Source organism: Urtica dioica, chromosome 7 (genome assembly GCF_054948205.1).
Source record: "Urtica dioica subsp. dioica isolate 48M chromosome 7, U.dioica_male_clone48M_v1_H2, whole genome shotgun sequence".
Lineage (NCBI taxonomy): Eukaryota > Viridiplantae > Streptophyta > Magnoliopsida > Rosales > Urticaceae > Urtica > Urtica dioica.
The window spans coordinates 43,982,715-44,003,343 of record NC_142762.1 but is presented as its reverse complement, the minus strand read 5'-3'; the positions used below and the strand labels follow the sequence as shown (position 1 = coordinate 44,003,343).

The following is a 20,629-nucleotide window of genomic DNA, read 5'->3' as shown; positions in this document are numbered from 1 at the left end:
CCGGAAGATTCCTCCGGTAAAGCTCACAAAACCAGAGGATCCCTCTGGTAAAGCTCACAAAACCAGAGGATCCCTCCGGTAAAGCTCACAAAACCGGAGGATCCCTCCGATAGAACCCACAAAACCGGAAGATCCCTCCGGTAAAGCTCACAAAACCAGAGGACCCCTCCGGTAAAGTTTCCATAACTTTTCACATTCAAAATCCTATAAATACCTTCAGATTCCTCATTTGGAGGTAAGTTGGCTCACACATAAAAAAACCTCTGCCTCTCTCTCATCTGAGACTTTATCTCTCTAGAACTCAAAGCACGACACTTAGACTAATGTTGAGCGTCGGAGTGCCCGCCGGAGGAAGCCCCTCCGCGGTCCTTCAGCTCACTCTCTTCTCTTTTCTCAGGTGACGAGTCGTCGAAAATCCTTTTCCGGCACGGCGGAGGCACAAGTGTCGGGACAACTTCCCCGTTCGACCACCGCGCGGTCATAGGGTCCGGCCCTAGACCGAACCGCGGACCGGTTTTCGTGTTGATCCATTTTCAGGCATTAACACTAATTACTTTTAAGATGAAACTCTTGTACTCCACATTACTCGTTCTTTCTTTCACCATATTCTAATAAATAAATAAAAAAAAGCAAATACCAAGGTTCTACATTACGTTGATTTTTCACGATTTTGTAGGAAAATACATTCTTTGACTGACCACCAGCCGATGAAAGCATTTTTTTTAGTTAGTAATTTTTTTTTTATCAATATGTCTATTTTATATTGATTAGTTTCATCGACTGACCACCGGCCGATAAAGATATTTTTTTTTTTCGTTTTTAACATTTTTTTTTTTGGTTAGTTTCATCAACATGTCGATTTTTGTTGACTCTGATTGAAACGGCATTTGGCATTTTAACCATAGCCCCTAAAGAAAAAGTAAAATTCACTAAAAATGACATAATTCCTTGATGTATTATACGGCAAGTCAAGATTTCCATTAACTATATGAATATATATATTATGTCAACTCATCATCTTTTTAATTTTTTTTTTTTTAATTTGCCTTTCGGTGCTAAGCATTATTAACTTCGTGGTTCTCGTTTTATCGGTTCAGTCAGTGCTCTTTCATCTAACAATTGAAAATATAACGTTGAAATATAAATGTTCAGTGCCCATGTAATTTAGTTTATTGCTTTTATAATTTATTTGAGTATATTTGGAACATATGCAAACAAAACAAAAGGAGAACCCACTAGAAGTAACATAGGATCGTTATCCTCTGCAATTTGTTTAATAATTAGTATTCTCTACCTAATGTATTTATACCGGCTGATGATATTTTCCACTTAAGTTATGTATTAGAAAAAGTCATTCAATCATCCACAATAAAAAATAAAAAATAAAATTAATGGTTTGAAAATTGCCATCGAATATAATTGTGGTTATGGAAGCTTGACCCAGATGGCCGGGTTTGGAAGTGGTTTCTGCTGATTATTATATCCATACACACCTTTTTTTAATATATAAAATAAATAAAAAATTGAAAACATTATATATGAAAGGTTGGTTTTTAGTTTTTGACATTCCACACTAATACACTATAGTATTCATTTAAATAACAACTGATCAGTACTTACGTTGGTTGGTAGGTTTTAGTTTTAGATGGCTGATGAAACAATACTTTTTTTTTTGTTTGAGGGGATGGATGAAACAATACTTTTGCGGTCTCGTTTTAATTATTAGTTTATTTGCTATGGTTGATTGTTTAGACGTGAATGTTTCATTTGATGAATTTTAACCCAACAATCAACTAGTCCACTTCTATATGCTTAAACTATTTTTTTTTTTAATTTTGAAATGCCTAATTCAAGCCAGTTGGTCTAACGGACGTAGTTGCTAAACAATATGTAAATCAAATATGTTCATCAATATTGATCACCAAAAACGTGTACTTAATCGGTCTTATGCATTTCATAAGATATTACTCTCTGCATAATTGTTAGATATAGCAGATATTACAACATGAGATCATACAATAAAGTTATATATACTATACGTCAATTGTGAAGCGGACACATGAAATTTTAAATATTTATTTCAATGATAACAATAAAATATAAACCTATTGGTAGGATAATATTTGAGCCATGCATAGAATTTATACCCTTGATATGGAATCCCAAACAAACAGTCAAACACCATATATATTGAACACCATACGCTGTACAACACATTTAACGTACCTGATCTCCAAATCATATATTGAACACTAATATCTCAAATGGGTCGCCGATGCCTCTTGAATATTCACATGGACTTTAAAAACTTCAGCACGATCAACACATTATATACAATATGATTTTGTCTCTCTATATTTTCTATAAGAACATATATATTGATCATCACTTTACTAGGCCTTTTCAGTCTTATGATCTTATATCTTCACTCATATATTATCTCATACGAGAGACTCTGACCAGATTCCCATCGCGAACCGCGCAACTCTCGAGGCTCTTACACGGCTCCACCGCAAAGAAACTCCTCAGCCCGGAGACTAATTTCTTACTAGTAGTACTAGATCTATTAGTATTATTATTATTATTGTTGTTGTTGTTGTTGTTACCTCTTTTGACCGTGCCGCTTTTAGTACACTCCTTGAACGCGACAAAGAAAGGGTCTTCGTCATCTTGTTTGTTTCTGATCGACCCTTTCGCCGGGAAACTTCTATAAAGAAAGCGATGAGTAATATTTCCCGGTGGAGGAGGGACTCGCAAGATCCTAGGGCGGTTCTGCAGGTCGGGACGAGGCGGCGGAGGAAGAAGATTTAGAGCAAAGCCTTGATGATGATCATGATCATGGTGATCAAGATCAAGGAATTTTGTTGTTATTAGCTGTTGTTGTGATGTTTCTTTTGAGACGCCAGGTTTCTTTTCCCATGCAAAGGGAACGTTTCCGTGAGAAGGAACTTTGTGAGGACTCATGTGTGTGCTTGTTTTGGGATTTTTGTAAGCCTAATTAAGAATGGTGTATATATGTATGTATGTTTAGGGTTTTGAGCGTATCTATATATATATATATATATATGAGTTTATTAAATAGTTTTCCTTAGAAGTTAAATCCGCAAGAAGTTCGGTACAGTTAAGGACAAAGAAGAAGCGCATAAAACGTGATCAAGTGGGCATATATTTAACTTTTTTTATATGTATATATAAACTGTTTTATGGTGTTAATAATAAAATATGGGAAAGAAGACCATGCAGACATACATTATATTTTATATTATGTATCGGTTATATTGCGTATGGGTTGTTAACTTCATGGACTATATATAACACAACAAGGATTTGAATATTAATTTGACTCATATTCACACAATATATCATATATGTATGGAAATAAAATTTTGACCGAGAGTTATTAATACGAGAGTTGATGTTTGTTTACTTGAAAAAATATATATCAAAATTACACTTTTGAGCGTTTCATTTCTGCTAGTAATTAGTTTTCATGATACTAACCTATAGTTTCTTGTATTGATATAGCAATAAAAACATCATAATAACCGGACTTATCGAATGATGGAACAAAAACATATTTGTTTAACACAACCATTAAACAGTACTTAGAAAAAGAAAGGCGATCAATAAATCACAAATATTGATGTTCTTTCATTTTCTTTTTTCTTGTTTAAAATAAAAATCGACAACTTATTAATTTAGTATTTGATCTATGTTGGTTTTTTTATTATATTATGAAAACTCAACATTTGCTTTCCTTATAAAGCAGCTCGATTGGTGTTCTCACAGAGCACGGCATTCACTACTTGTAGAAACTGATTATAAGTTTATAACTACCTAAAACCAACGTTGTTTAATCAAGCTATGCTGCTTTTCCGTTAATTAATTTTTTTATAAACCATAGACTGCTTATATGATCTGTCACGAGAAACGGGTTATCTTATTTTAATGATTTATGATTTTCCGTGGTGGGAACAAAAACTTGTGGTGTGAGAGTGACGAACAAAATTTTAATTTGTTTAATGACAAAATAATTCTACAAATATTTATTTATATACAACACTTGTGGTGTAAGTGTGACGGCAAGGATAAAATAAATTTTATTTCGAATTATGATAATATAATAATCCAGATTATTTTTATATGTATATATATGATATTTATTTATATAAAAGGCAGTTATGGGTGGTGATGTATGTGTTAGTCTTTTAAGCTAAAGGGAAAACATATTATGATGATAAACATGGGGCTCGCCTCATGGAACGTTGATGGTGTAGTAGGTTTTTGTTTTTTGTTTTTTTCCTTCACCAAAAATAAATAAAACATTCAGTGTTTATCAACTATATTTGTGTATTTTGTCTATTCTAAATTCTCACTACTACAAATTTGGTTTTCTGATGCGCATGACTATCGGGTGCGACAAGTCGCATCCAAAAGTCGCATCTAAATGACTTTCAGATGCGACTAGTCGCACTTGATTGTCGACCGAGAAACAAAAAAAAATTCGCTGAAATTGAGTTTGATTTTGACTATCCGGTGCGACTTGTCGCACCTGATAGTTTAACAAACTATCAGATGCGACATAGTCGCACCGGATAGTTCAATTTTTTTCCGAAATTTAAATCTCCCCCTCATTTGTTCGTCCAGTTATATGACATGGCATTCTGATTTAACTTATTTTCAATATCATCAGGTGCGACTAGTCGCACCCAATGCTTTATTGGGTGCGACATGTCGCATCTAAAAGAGTCATCAGGTGCGACGATGTCGCACCTGTTTTCTAGGTTTTTATATAAAACCAAATCGTCTGCACTTCGTCTTCTTCATAACCAACGCCGATTTTCTCCAAAAAAAAAACTTCTCCCGCTCATTTTTACTCTGCTCCGACCTCTCCACCATCACAAACCACCACAACCACCTCCACGAACCTCCACAACCACCAACTCCTCCACAGCCACCACAGCCACCTCAAAATCTCTGCCTCACACTCTCTCCGCCGGGCCGCTCACTCTCTCCGACCTCTCACTCTCTGGCTCACTCTCACTCTCCGGCTCTCTCTCTGCCTCACTCTCACTCTCTCCGTCAGGTCATCGTTAGCTCTTCCGGCGTCTCTGCCCCGACAGCCCCGCTGCCTCGACGCGTGCTCAGCCTCGGCGTCGCTGCAATCCCGGTAAGCTATCTCTCACTGCCTCTCTCTCTCTTATTTTCCCTTTGACTGAACTGCTGCGCGGTCCCGTGCTCAGCCTCGTCAAGTTGTTGTCCCGAGCTGCCTCGTCCCTGTTGTTTCGACGAGTCCCTGTCCTCGACGAGTCTCTCTCCCCGCTGCACCGAACCGTCGCTGCCTCGATCCCTTCTCCGCCGTTTCACCGAGCCGCTCTTCCGCTGCACCGAGTCTCTATTCCAAGTAAGACTAGCTTTTTTTAAAAAAAAAAAATTATTGTTTGTTATATAAGCTGGCTGTTAGTTTAGTTAGTTTAGTTAATTAGGCTAGTTGATATAAAATGTTAGTTAGTTAATTAGTATGTAAATGTTAGTTAATTAAATAGATATGTTAGTAATTAATTGTTTAGAATGTTAAGTGTTAGTATGTAAATGTAAATGTTAGTTAATATAATTGTAGTTAATAATTGTAAATGTTAATTAGATAGTTAGTAATATGTTTAGGTTCTTTAATTTAATTTTGATTAGTTTATGTTAATTGTAATTGTAAGGAAATTGTAATTAATTACAATACCATGTTAATGTTTAGTAATGTGTTTTGGTTAGTGTTTAGTTTAAATTTGTTTTGTTTTAATTAGTTTTGATTTATTGTAATTTATCAATTAGGAATTGTAATTAGTCTAATAATTACATGAATAGGTTGTTTAGTTTAAAATTATTTAATGAAATTAAAATTGTAATTGTAACATGCTACTTTGAAATTGATTAGTAATTATAATTGATAATGTCACATGTTTAATAATTTGATTAGTTTAGGTTAAAACTAAGTTTTATTTGTGTTTTGTGACATGTTTTGATGTTTTGTGACATGTTTAGTATAAAATGAAGTTTAGGTTAAAATTAAGTTAATGAATTTGTGATTAGTTTCATTTGATTTAACATGAAATGAAATTGTAAGTTTTAAATAAGAAAAATAGTTTGTGAAATGTTTTGATAGTTTGTGATATTTTGTTTATTTGGCTTTTTCATTTATAAAATGTTGTGACCGAACCACGGAGGTTCGGTTTAGGGCTGAGCAAATTTGTAGGATAGTTCTGGATGGTTTGTATATGTTATTGAATAATTTTGCAGGTTTTTGGTTTGTCAGTATAATAGGGGAAACTCTGCCAAAATTTCGGTAGAGTTTCGAATCAATTAGTCTAAAAACTCCGAACTTATTCAATCCAAGCTCAAAATAACATACAATTCATAATCTCTCTTTTCATTTTGTTCTCCGTCGTCCTTCATCAATAACTCTTCAAAACTTTCATTTCTCGCTCTCATTCAGCGAAATGTCCAATCCAAGTAGAGATTGGATCACGGAAAATAATCGGGTGACATTGCAGTACAAAACCGGTGTTAACGAGTTTATTCGCGCTGCAAGAAGATTCCCTAACGAAAATGACAAATATCGGTGTCCTTGCAAACCTTGCAACAACGTGAGATGGCACGACATCGGGGTTGTCAGGAATAATTTGTTGAACAAGGTGTTTACCCCAGGCTACACAAAATGGTATCACCATGGCGAGCTCGAGCGTGTCGTCCTTCCTCATGAAGAAGATTCCATCGGAGGAACAAATCATAGAGGAATAGGAGGATTGCACGATGCTGTGGAGGATATCAGGGATCACGAGGATTTCGACGATGCTACGGATAGCCGACCCAGAGCGAGGTGCGTGCAGAGGAGCAAGTGGAAGACCTCTTCGCCAAGTTGGAAGCAGAATTGTACCCTGGATGCAAATAGTTTTCTTCTTTGTCGTTCTTGGTTTCGTTGATGAACCTCAAAGTCACGAACCATTGGACGAACAAGTCGTTCACAGAACTCTTGCAGCTCTTGAAGAAGTCTCATCCAGCTGGTAATCGAATTCCGGAGAAGCATTACGAGGCAAAGGCGAAGCTGAAGCGTTTTGGCATGGGATACGAGATGATCGATGCATGTATTAATGACTGTGTCCTATTTCGAAAAGATCTCGCGGAAGTCGACGTGTGCCCAGTATGCAACGAGAGCAGATGGAAGCCAACTGGGAAAATGATACCGCAAAAGATTTTGCGATATTTTCCCCTGAAAGATCGATTGAAGCGGTTGTACGCGTCTCGACACACGTCGCTTTTGATGCAGTGGCACGAAAGAGATCGCGTCAGGGAAGTTGGTGTTCTACGACATCCTGCGGATGGTACGACGTGGAAAAACCTGGACGAGAGATACCCAGGCTTTGCTGCAGAGTCTCGAAACGTGCGGCTTGGACTAGCTGCGGATGGATTCAATCTGTTCGGAGAAATGAGTCTATCGTACAGCATGTGGCCTGTGGTACTAACTGCGTACAACTTGCCGCCTTGGTTGTGCATGAAGAAAGAGTACTTGATGCTGACGCTTTTGATTCTAATAGAATTTTTTATATGCTGATTCTATTAGAATCAACATTTAAAAAAAAACTACAGATAATCAGATGCGACTAGTCGCATCTGATACTTTCGCGGGAAAAGTATCAGATGCGACTAGTCGCATCTGATTGTACTGTAACCTGCCAAAATATTAGGCAGGGAACGAGTATCAGATGCGACTAGTCGCATCTGATAGTATATATCCAGCTTTAATATATTATTTTGGAATATATTTAGGTGCGACTTTTGGTGTGAGAAGTCGCACCTAAAATGTCGCACCTGATAGTGATGAATTTCAGGTGCGACAAGTCGCACCTAATATCATCAGGTGCGGACTTTCAGATACGAGTGTGTCGCATCTAAATCGCACCTGATGACACTTTCAGGTGCGACTTTGTCACTTTCATGTGCGACAAAAGTCGCACCTGATGCTATATTTTGTACTAGTGTCTGATCAGCTTAAAAGTTCAAACGAATGGGCTCGCTTATATCTTCGAATTTGGTACACCTAAAAATAGAAAAGAAAAATAATTAATTTAAGAGAATAAGAAGAATATATATATATATATATATATATATATATATATATATATATATATATATATATATCAATACAGGTTTAGAATGAGAAATTGGCAGGTAGGTAGTAGTAGTAACTTTGATATTTTAGACTAAAATAAATCAAACAATATTTTTAGACACTTTTATTAGTAACTGTAAACATGAATGTATATAATTGTCATAAATTGTAAACATAAATCTACAAATAACAATACTTATAGATATATAAGTCTACATTTATTAGTAGAGTTATTAGTAAAAGTGTCTAAAAACATAATTTGGCTTATTTTTTTTTTTTATCAAAAGTATTAAAGTTGTTATTGCAATTTGGGATTATTCCTAAACTATGACTTTCTAAATACTTTTGGACCAAAATCTAATATGTCAAAATTAATCCAAAAGTATGACTTCCTTATATTTCTTAGTACAAAACTATCATCAATGAAATATCATTTTTCTTTCATATTGCATCTGTCTAGTTTATTTATATGATTGTCAATAAGCTACTTAATTTATTGACATTGTCGACATTACGATTATTTTTTTAAACTTGAAAAATCTGAAGAAAAAAAAATATTCAAGCAAACCAAACAAAAATAAACAGCTACACATCCGAAATCAATCTCATTTCGAGTCTCTCTCCATTTACCGGCGATGATTTATGTTTATTTGTCATGATATTAACTTTAAGGATTGAGTTTTGGTGTTTTTTTTGTCATTCTTGGTGAAGAAGAAGAAGAAGAAGAATAAGAAGAAGAAGAAATCATGGCGGAGAAGAAAAAGAATTGACGTGGAGGCAGAGAGAGAGAGAGAGAGAGAGAGAGAGAGAGAGAGAGATTTAATGTCCATATCAACATGTTTCGGATGTACCTAATAACTTTGGAAATCTGGAAAAAAAAAAAATTGGTTTTAAGAATTTGGAAGTTCGCTTGAAGATTTATTGACATTTTATCTTTTTATTGACATCAATGTCAATAAATCTTCAAACGATTATGGGAAATTCTTTGAAGATTTATTGACATCGCTGTCAATAAATTTTCTTGATGACAATAAATCTTCAATGCATAAATTTTATTGACAACGATATCAATAAATCTTCAAACAATTTTTCAGAATCGTTTCTAGATTTATTGACATTCATGTCAATAAAAAGACAAAAAATGTCAATAAATCTTCAAACGAATTTTCAAAATTTTCAAACCAATTTTTTTCTTCAGATTTTCAAAATTTCCAATTTTTTTTTAAGTTCACCTACCAAATGAAAAATGATTGCTTTTGTGACCATAAAGTAAATAACAAAATTAAATAAAAAAAGATATTTCACTAAGAATATTTTTGTATCAACACATATATGAAAGTTATACTTTTGGATTAATTTTGACTTATTGGATTTTGATTTTAAAGTATTGAGTAGGTCATAGTTTATTAATAATCTTCTCTGCTTCAATACGTAGTGAGTATAGTATAAAATTATGGGCTTTAAGAGCAGAACTAGGCCCAAAGTCTAGTAGTTGATTATTGCTGGAAACATTCAAAATCCCAATTACAGTGTTCTACTTTCACATTTGGACACAAACTCTCTAAATTTACAAACTTCAGTCCTTACAGCTCTGCGATTTTAAGTTCTGCTAGGGTTTTAAGTAACATTCACTCTCATATAGTATATATAGCCACGGCAATACATTCTCATACCTAAATACGTCTCGCCGCACGGCCAAGGAAATTTTTCTCCCCCGTTGTTTTATTCTTCATATGCGTTTATGGGAAGCTATTCTTTTTCAAAATGGTCTCAATTTTAGCTTCTGCTAGTGGTTACATGAAATGAATGGTCTTGGTTGCGATGATTATAAAAAATTCCTCGTACTGACTTGCCATAGCCATGGCATGACAGACACTTTACACCCATAGAATATGAGCAACTTCGCATTTCTTAGTTTCCTTAAATTTTATATTTTTTAGATCTGTTTTATTTGATTTGTCGAAATAATTTAGGGAAATCGATGGTGGTTGATTCTTATGGTAACAGGGAGATTTAAAAAATATATGTTGTCCTTGAAATTGAACAACCACGCAGATTGATCAAGGTGGTGTTTTAAAGCCATTTTTCGAAGGAATCGAAATTTCTATGGATTCTGGTTACGCACACCTCTAAATTATCAAACTGTAAAATCGTTTTCTATTTTCTTGTTTCTGATTTGTCCAAACTTATAAATATGGCTCCAAGATCTCAGGTGAAGATACAAATCCTTTTTCTTGTTTGTTTGATTAGAATTTAGAAGTCAGTGTATATGGCACTGATGTCAGACATGGCGTTTGTTGAAAATAATAATCGACATTCATCGGTTTTTTTTTTTTTTTACATTGTGCCTATAAACTGCTTCTCAACACGATTGGAATGAGCTGAATAAATCTCCACAGCTCTTTTCAAATTTAAAGCAGCTATATTCTAGTGTTAAGTTATATAATTAGCGATTCTTCGGCTTCATTTTTAATCGAGTCAACAGCGAGAGCCTATTCAATGGTGCCTTGTCTGCCGCTTGGAGCCCAAACCTAATTCGCCCATTCAAGATAGCGTTGAAACGCCTCTCGTTCCGCGCTGCTAATATTTTGGCTATATCTCCTTTTTCATGAATTTAATTTATTTTCTATATCCCATCAATTACAAATTTCGGACTTTTACTCTGCCGATAGATTTTAACTTTTTGTAATTAACATGTTCGATAATCTCAGATGCCTTGGGAAATCAGGCCGTGCAGGTTTTCGACAACTTCGCTGGGTCAGGATTCAAAGTCGAGGAAAACAGCAAGAGGCCGGTTTATGTATAAGTTATATTATTGTTCATGCTGAAATGTATTCAGATTTTGTATTTGCTTTATTTAACGAGGATGATCAATTGTAGACAATTTTGCTTTATTTTACGAGGATGATCAATTGTAGATAATTCATCTAACATGTATGCTAAGAGATCTCTATATGCTAAACTCTACTTTCTCCATTTGACTGGTCTTTACAACTGATTTTCTAAATGGTGTCTATAAGTCATCAGAGCATGAAGAGAGTAAGCAAGGACTTTTCGTGTATGCTTACTACAATGCACGACAGTTTATGCCACTGAAATGATCTTTCTTATTTTATTTTTTCACATTTGATTATCCTCGATAAAAACAGATTTCTTACACACCGCTGGAATATTAAATTTTCTTGTAAGATGCACTTCTTCCACCCAAAAGTCTTATTACCAATTCCGGAGACGTTTAGATTTTAGCATGGTTTGTGTCGTTTTAGACAATCTCCAACTCACCCTTAATTTGCGGTGAGATTGGACACATTTGGAGTGTGATTGCTCCAATCCACCTCAAATTTGGGGATGATAAATAGTATATCTCCAAATTTGGGGTGAAATTATTTATCCAACCCAAATTTGGAGTGAAACTATTTGTAATTACAAATCCACCTACAAAAAAATTAATTTGTAATTTAGACCATAATTTAAATAATTTATACAAAAAAATACATATTATCAATTAAAAAAATTAATTTGTAATTTGTCAGCTTGTCGTTGTTGGGGTCCCTATTCCTCACATAGTAAATCAAATGACTACATCGATTTTATTCACTAGGGGGTAGTGGGACTCCAGCAGTGGCGCTTATAATTTTATCGCTTCAATCACTTGATGTGCACAACAAGGAAGGGGTCTCACAAATCTTATTTCAATCTTACCACGAGGAGCTGTTTGTGAATGATTTCCTTCGTTTTGGAGATTGAGTTCCAAGCTTTTCATTATAATTTTATACCACGTAATTGTATTAGTATACAACACATAACTTGGTTAAGCATGCTATTTGTTTCATTGTTATTTGTTTTGAAGTGCTTCGTTTTTAGATTGAGTTCCAAGATTTTTCTAGAACACTTTCATTATTTAAAGGTCGAAAAACAGTGTTAAATGTGTATTGAATAAATTAGAAAAATTAATCTAAAGTTCAACTTTAATAATATACGGGTGTCTTAAAGCTTTTTAAACTACTGTTTTTTTAAACAATGAAATGTTATTTGAGATTTTTTATATATTATTATTAATGTAATTTAAACATTGAGCAAAGTTAAATGGGTACCAAGTTAAATAGATCCCAAAAGAAGTATATAATTTTTTTTTTTTGAGAAATAGAAGTATATAATTAGAACTCGTTTAGTTCCAGCCCCCTCATTTTGAAAACGTTTTCATGATAATACCTATTTTTTCATTTTTATTCATATAATGCCTTATTTCATTATAAAAAAAGTTAATTTTTAGAAGAAAGTATATGAAACATTCAAATATTTAAATAAATATCATAATTCATGCCTACAATTCCATAATATGGTGCATGCGTCATGCTTTAATTTGCTATTTTCTTAATTTTTGAGATTGTTCAACTATAAATTTGACGTAAGTGGCTTATATGGGATATTTTTTATATTTACAATTTTATTAAATTAATTTTTTTTATTCCTTACTGTTTTATTTAAATTTTTATGATTTCGTTTACAATTTTATTAAAATATCAGAAAAATTATTCGAAAATAAGAATAAATGAAGTATATATGGAATTATAAATTATATGGTATTCAAGGTATCACCATCTCAAATTGAGGTATCATCGGAATGTCTTCATAAAAACTAAACAAGGCCAAAATTGGGGAAAGGAGGCAAAGAAACAAATTCAGCCCAACTATATTTCATTTTCATATTTCGCCCCAAAACTTTGATATATTTACAAACCAAAGTCCTCCCAACTCTAGGATTATAAGTTCTGCTAGGGTTTAGTCATTGTATCTCCTATATAAATCCATAGCGATTACTTCCAATCGTATAAGAGTCTCGCCGCGCTGCCATGGAAAACTGCTCTCGTCGTTTGTACGCGTTAAGTATGCTCAACCAATGTCTAATTTGAATACTCTCTTTTCTTGGATGGATTCAAGTAGTTTTCCTGTTTTTTCTTTTTTAGCTTCGTGCATATCATTTGAATCAATATGGTTGCGGTGATTATAAAAAATTCCTCGTACTGACTTGCTAATTGCATGACAGACACTTTTACACCCATAGAATATGAGCAACTTCCAATATTTTAAGGTGCTTTTGAACTGAAATCCCTCTTTTACGGGCAGTGATTGGAAAGAGAGAGGCTCGAGTGAGAAAAAGTCTTAAAAAGCCTAATTCTGGTTGTAATCTCCGATCTCGAGTTTAGAGGAAGAAAGATAGGATCTCTGATCGCCGACCCTTGATCTTTCAAGGTTCTGTTTGGCTCAGAGAAACCTATTTTTTTCTCGCTCTCTCGATGTCGTTGATCTTCCGGGAAAGGATTTTGTGGCTTCCCACAGTGACGGTCCTTTAAATCTATACACTTGATATGAGCCCTTTGATGGCTTATATCTTCTTCAAATGCTTTTTAGTGTTGCACTTGTTGTACTTTAATGGCGAGAAAGAGAATTTATTTTCTTTCTGGTCGTAACTACTGTGCTACAGAGAATGCTTGATTTCTGTAATTTATGGAAATTGAGCAGCGGCCAGACAACCGTAGTGATGGATTCCACAGATGGAGGGTTTAATTTCTATCCCTTTTTTCTACTGATTCCATCTCATATTTATTTATAACATTTTATTTACACTTTGTTTGGAATTTATATGATTCTGTTTAGTTAGGTTGAGGTGAAACCCTGCGTTCTTATGCCAATGAATTAACCTAAATTGATAATAATCGAAATCAGTGGATCTGTGCTGGAAAATTATGGTAAATAAATCTTTAGCAGTTATGCATTGACAATAACATAACTAAGGATCAGAATAAACAAATTCAACTCTTCTAGAACCTAGTTTTGGACATTATCCTCTTTAAAGATGTTATCAATCAGTTGCTTTCTATAATGATAAAATTTAAGAAAATAGATAGAAGATCACTTCAATTAGTGGTGTTACACACTTCTGTGTTCTGTCCATGATCAAGAAAAATTCTCAGGATATTCTAGGACACAAGTGGACCTTAATTTTTCAAAGACAGTTTAATACGTTGTATACAAGGCGTTTTACTGTTGACACATACGAAACTGGCTTAGGAATTTTGATTTTCAGTGCTTCCAGGAATTGTTCACAATTAAAGCTCGGAAATGGTATTGCGTCAGATTTATGTTCATTCAAAGTCGTAAATTATGATTCGCAATTAAGAGTATGAGGATCAAAGGGCGTCTATTTAATATATTTTGGGCCTAAAATACGTGCGGCAATTCTGTACCAGACTCAATTAAACTGAAGACAGGCCTTGCAATTACCTCCTCAAGCCCAACTTCTTAGCCCCGATTTGCAGGAAAGCTATTCGAGCTCGAACCCCGGCTCTGGTCTAATTTGAATTCGGCCATAAATGCTACCTAATTTGGGACTCTTAATTTCGTAAAATGGCTCCTAATGTTTAATACAAAAATTGTAACATTATACCAATGGATTTTGAGAGGGCTGGACGAAGCTTTCGTTTACTAGTGGTTTCATGAGGGCTGTCATGACGTTTGAGTTTTTAGAAATGGACACATTTATTACCATTATTTTTCATCAAAATTATAATTTTAACAATTTTACTATTAGACCCAGTGTGCATATAAGATTTTGCCTTCTTATTTTTTATTTCTCCCTTCTCCCATTCTCCTTCGATTCTTCAATTCCCCTTTTCTTTACAACCCAAAACCCAGATTGAATCCTTGAAATCCCGAAGCCCTAACAAAGATGTTGAGCCTTAAGGAGATCTTGACGCAGCAACCGGTGGCAGTAGCGATTCGACTCACAATTTTGGTGGGGAGCGCTCGATCGGCGCTAGTACTGTCTGAACCTCATGGCGTTTGTAAGGACTTCAACACTTGGACTCAGAAGTACAAGCCACACTCTTAACCGCGGTCACCATCACGGCGATCAAGGACAACATGTTCGGGTTCATGGCCAGATCTCCCAAGGTCTCTTCGTACATGAAGAAGGCGGCGGGGATCGACTTCGGAAGCGGCTGCGCCGGTCACGTCACTGTCACAGAGCTCTCCGTCAAACATGTCTACAACATTGCCAAGGTTAAGCAGTCTAATTCGTTCTGTCTCATGAAAGCTTGGAAGAAGAAGAATAGCAATAGCAGCTGGTGAAACTTAAGGCCATTTTTGCAAGCCTGTGCGCAATATAGTACGATGAAGAAAGGAAATTGCAGAACAATCAAAATTAATGGCCAAACACAATACCTCATCAACAAAGATACCAACATCAGTGAGCCGAGGGCTTCCGCACTTGAATAAGTGGAGTACACCATTCACCATTTATTTCGGGCTTCCAACAAAGTCGCCGTGCATCTGTGTGTTGCGTCTATTCCAACAACACCACCAAAGAAAGAACGAAAAAGTTCTCTAAGTTAGTGTTGGCAAAGGAGTACTTCATAGTTCATACCGATCAAGAAGGCAACCAAGTCTCCGTGAAAAAAGAGGCTTTCATTGACAACCACCACCTTACATCCCTAGATTGCATGGAAAGAAGACTCGCGGCCACGAGTCATCTTGAGCATATCGGGTCCACAAGAATGTCAATGATATTTTTTGGGAACTTTAGTTTCGAAATACCCTCCCACCAAATTTCGGAGTGCCGGGGATCGGAACTTCCAAGTGAGACTAGCAAGCTACCCGATACGCACTCTTGATAAGAGCTCGCCATTCTTGGAGAAGTGCCAGCATAGCTCGCCATTCTTGGAGAAGTGCCAGCATAGCTCGCCATTCAAAGAATCTTTCGACCACGGTCATAGGTAGGCCACTCTTGCCGAAGCTAACCAAGGATTTAGCATGATTGATTACTTGACCAAATGTATTGGCCTTAGCTTCCAAGCAAACCCTTAATTAACATCACGACTCTTTTTCTTGTCGCCTTGAAGAAGATCAAGCTATCATATGCGAAGAAGACCTAAATCGTTTGATAGTTCATAGGGACTCCGACTCCGCCTTTTGAAATAAAGCCGAGAGACCTTCCGACAAACACAAATTAAAAAAATAAGAGAACGAAGTGATACTGGCTCTAATACCCCTATTGCGGAGTGATGTTTCCTTTTAGCCTTCCATTGAGATTGAGTGCATCTCATAATAAGCTTAATCCATACTTCAACGTTGCCGAACTATATTGTGGAAATTTCCCACAAATTCGTATTTAAACTTGGAAATCTCTTGAATATTTCAAATTTTATAAAACTTTTATATACTTGTTTTTTTTTTTTTTACTTATAGATAATATTGCGGTAATTTTAAATTTCAGAGTGTAAACTATAAATATAAAAAATAAAAATAAAAATAAAACTGTAAAAATGAGAATGTGAATAGAAATATTCTCGAAACTCTTACTTAAAAAAAGACGTAAAATCTCCACAACTAGATTCTCTAGTTGATCTTAGATAGAATCCCTACATTACATAGCACACGAGACACGACCAATAACTGACCAAACCACCCCATCTGAAACACACAAAACTCTATAACAAAAAAAAAAAACAAATGTTAGCAAGCAAATCACGTCTATTTTGGCTCAAAAACGAGCTCGTCACACAACGAAACAGTAGCTATACCCACAAATCAAAAACAAGAAAACATCTGATCCGCGAGTCGTCCGTCCGTCATCAAGAAACAACACGATTACTTACTACAAATTCAGTAGTTAACACTTAAAATCAACAGCAACAACAAAAAATAATTAAACAAGAGATTAAAAGTGTGCATATTTCAAAGAGCCGTGGGCGGCGGCAGAGAAGAAGTAGAAGAGGGATGAAGGTCGACACGGAGGGGGCTGCTCCCGGCGCTGCTGTTGGAGAGGGACCCGAAGGCGGTGGGCTTCTGAAGGACTCCGGTAGGGCTGCTCCCGTCCGGCATCAGGTTCAGCGCCTCCCCGAGCGGGCCCCCCAAAGACGACGACATCCAGCTCCCCCCCCTCTCTCCGGCGGAGCTCGACAGTCTCAGCGGCGACAAGTTGGTCTCTCCTCCGCCGGGAATGGAGATCGACAGCTGAGTCCTCTCCGGCCACGACTCTATGAACTGGTGGAGCGAGTTCGTGTCCACCACCGACCCCAGCTCTCTCGCTTCCTTCCCAAACATCCTGTTTCAATTTCGCTTTATTATTAAGTCAGCTTGTCCCCGAGAGATTGTTCTTGCTATTCGGGTTTTCTTTTTTATTCGTGCTACTAGGCCAACAAGTACTATTCTTTTTGACATTTTAGTCCATGCATGGCCTTTTCTTTTGGAGCCTCTTTTTCGAAATTTTATGCTTTTTGTCATTTCTTTATGAAATTCTACACCTACATGAGAGTTAAAAACATGCTTACAAAGCTTATTAAATGTTTCAAATAAACATAATTTTCAAGTAGTAACTATAATTATGATATCTTAGTCCACCACCTTTTTACAAACTTGAGTAAGGCAAGCTTTTACTAAATGTACAAAAGAAACCTTGAGTGATAATTTTAGCATTTTTAGAATATTTTAATAGCACGCAAGATATTTACATCCTAAATTAAAAACCATACTGGTCCATAATAATAAATAAATAAATAAATAATACCTGTTGGGAACGTGGTCGGAGGCGGTAGTAGTAGTAACGTGGGTGGTTTTGAGGGCGGCGGCGGCGGCGGCCGGGCCTTCCACAGGCTTTCTTGAACGGTGGCGTCCTCTGTTGACGTGGCGCTCGCAGTACTTCTGCTCCGGCACCGCGTCCCGCGAGCACCGCCACTTCTTCCCGTCCGTCCGCCGGCACCGCCCCGGCTCCGGATCCGCGGTGTTCGAGAACCCCATCTGGAACGCCGATCCCCACCCCACTGCACCACCCATCATATTACCACAATCACGTATCTATGTATGTATATATAGAGAGAGAGAGAGAGAGAGATGAGATATAAGACGAGTACGGACGTGGGTTGGAGCGGAGGAGAGAGGGAGCGAAGGCGGAGTCGAAGGCCTTGCGGATTGGGATGAGGAGGTTGGAGGGGATGGGCACGGCGGCGGTGATGTACTTGTAGATCAGCGCTTGGTGTTCAAGCTCCATCCACTGCGACGCCGTGAACGGCCCTGATCTCATCATCATCATCATCCCTCCTCCGCCTTCATGCTGCATGTTGTAGCCTTTCAAATTCAACAACCAAAAGAAGAACAAAATCAGTGTTGAAGAGAGAGAGAGAGAGAGAGAGAGAGAGATGAGAGATGAGAGAGAGTGTGTGTGTCTGTGTGTTGGCTTTGTTGAAACAAAGGGATTTTATTTGGAAAAAAAATTGGACATGAGACAGCTAAGAGTGTGAAGAGAAAAAGTAAGGGAATGGGGACCAGAAGAGAGAGTGGGTAACTTGGGTTGGGTTGGGAATCAATCTTTTTTTTTTTTTTGGAGTACTAGTAATCTGTAAACAGTTTTGTTTTTTGGGTAACATTATCAACATACGTCTCCCCAGAAGAGGAAGGACATTTTGGTTATTATTCCTCAAACATTTCTATTTTTCTTTCTCTCTCTTCACTTTTGTATATATATATATATTTTTAAGGAAATTTTGGGTATTATTGTTGACAAGACTAGAGAGGCAAAAACGCCATTGATGGAATTTCTAGATGGAAATGACCTTCATTTTATACATAAAGCGCAGAGCTAAGTTACCCACACCATCTTTTGTCCACCACACTTCAAAAGCAAGTCAAATGTCTCCCACAACAAAAATTGCAAAATAGTAATAATAACAATACTACAATAACTAACCAATGAACCAAGCAAAAAAAAAAAACATTCGCAAAAAAAAAAAAAAAAAAATTATACATTTACCTGTACTCCTAGCGGTATAAGACGCAGGCAAGGCATTGGAAAAATACGGCAATGCGTGAGCCTCTGACTTGGTCGGAGAAGAGGAAGAAGATGAAGAGAAGCTGAGCATTTGGTGTTGCTGTGAATGACTATTATACCCTCCATTATTATTGTTATTATCCAAGAAGCTCAGAGTCGTCGTTGTAGAAGCAGTGTTACTGTTACTGGAGTTATTACTAGATCTCAACAGAGAAGCACTGTTGTTATTATTATTATTATTATTATTCCTCTGCTGAAACATCACTCCTTTACACGCGGACGAGAAATCATCATTAGAACCCGTCTTGGCCACCTTGGAGCTCCTCCAATAGTCCTCCAGACCCGACCCGGATGATTTCTCTGGCTTGGCCTGGGAAGAAGATATCTCAGATCCGTACAGAAACGTTCTGGGCTTGGTCTCGGGATCTGGGGACGAAGAAGAAGAAATCACATTGCTTGAAGCGAAACCAGCCTCGGAGGATGAAGAGGAAGAAACTCCCAGGCCGTTATGGAGGCTGTTATTATGGTGATGTTGATGAGGATGAGGATTCTGATGATGATGATGATGATGATGATGGTGATCTAAACCCACCACACCGAAATCCATGACTTTGACGAAGTAAAGAAGAGAAGAAAGCGAAGTTTGTAATAATGATTAAAGCCGAGATTAACCACGATGTGGGTTTAGGAAGTGGTACTGTTAGTGTTAGTACAGTGGCCCATTTTTTTTTTACATAAATATATAAATGATCTGATGGAAGAGATATACGTATGGTTTTCTGAGGTAAAGCAGAGACTGAAAAAACCAGAGACTGGTTTTCTGTTTGGGAAGCTGGGTGTTTTTTTTTTATCCGTCTCTTTTTGAACGAAAGATAAAATAATTGGAGAGAGAGAGAGAGAGAGTGTGTGTTTTTGAGTTTGTGTGAAAACTGAAAAGGGTAGAGAGAGATGGGAGAGAAACTGACCGGACAAAGTTTGTACTAAATATATATGTGAAATATAATCTCGGATATATGAATATATAGATAGCGATAAAGATACGTTGGATTAGAATATGTTATATTTAATTTTATATATTATTATTTTATTTTATTTTTGCTCAAAATATATTATTATAATTGAAATGACGAGCTAACCGCTTCGTGTACGAGACTCGTATCATATATTGTTTGTATATATATCTAAGCTAAATCTTTCCTTTAAATATTACTAATACTGGTACTTAGTAATAGCCTAATTGTAATTCCATACACAAAACTGACTTAAAAAAATATATATATATATTACTAATATATTTATGATGTTTAATCGAACTCACATGACTACGCCACGGATATGCTTTATCATACCCAAATAATTTATAATATGACTAATTAATTCTTAATAAATAAATAAAAATAAACGAACAAAAATACAGGTTCGGTTTTTTTTTTTTTTTTTTTACTATATCTCTACTTAATTTTTTGTTTATCTAAGTTACAATGTACATATTTTCTTCATCTCAAAGTCATATCTTTATGCTAGATTTGACCTCTTAATTTATTTTTTTAAAGCTTGTATTTCATCTTTCTTCTATGCTACTCACGTATACCTGCTGAGCATAGTTCTTTTTAATTGGTATAGTTTTCTTGGATATAAACAGT

The 20,629-nt window shown here is 36.0% G+C and overlaps 1 protein-coding gene and 3 non-coding genes across 4 annotated transcripts; 3 read left to right on the top strand and 1 right to left on the bottom strand.

Moving 5' to 3' along the window:
* The first annotated feature begins 9,973 nt into the window (after positions 1–9,973).
* Positions 9,974–10,063, top strand: LOC149391936 (small nucleolar RNA snoR8a). Its single transcript, XR_016300434.1, has one exon. It is a non-coding gene; the product is annotated as a small nucleolar RNA snoR8a (small nucleolar RNA).
* A 3,090-nt stretch (positions 10,064–13,153) lies between these two features.
* LOC149391935 (small nucleolar RNA snoR8a) lies at positions 13,154–13,239 on the top strand. The gene has a single exon (XR_016300435.1). It is a non-coding gene; the product is annotated as a small nucleolar RNA snoR8a (small nucleolar RNA).
* A 345-nt stretch (positions 13,240–13,584) lies between these two features.
* On the top strand, positions 13,585–13,767 carry LOC149391934 (small nucleolar RNA snoR143). The gene has a single exon (XR_016300433.1). It is a non-coding gene; the product is annotated as a small nucleolar RNA snoR143 (small nucleolar RNA).
* A 2,731-nt stretch (positions 13,768–16,498) lies between these two features.
* LOC149391933 (growth-regulating factor 1-like) lies at positions 16,499–19,924 on the bottom strand. The gene is made up of 4 exons (XM_089621054.1): positions 18,969–19,924; positions 18,077–18,286; positions 17,730–17,982; positions 16,499–17,267 (listed from the first exon to the last, which is right to left on the bottom strand). The coding sequence occupies exons 1-4, from the start codon at positions 19,591–19,593 to the stop codon at positions 16,898–16,900; spliced, it is 1,458 nt and encodes a 485-aa protein (XP_089477180.1). The 5' UTR covers positions 19,594–19,924; the 3' UTR covers positions 16,499–16,897.
* Positions 19,925–20,629: the final 705 nt, after the last annotated feature.

Coding starts and splice junctions, on each gene's coding strand:
- LOC149391933 (XM_089621054.1), bottom strand. CDS start 19,593: ATGGATTTCGGTGTGGTGGGTTTAGATCACCATCATCATCATCATCAT. Junction 17,983..18,076: donor TCTCCTCCGCTCCAACCCAC/GTCCGTACTCGT, acceptor TGGGTGGTGCAG/TGGGGTGGGGATCGGCGTTC. Junction 17,268..17,729: donor TCCGACCACGTTCCCAACAG/GTATTATTTATT, acceptor AAATTGAAACAG/GATGTTTGGGAAGGAAGCGA.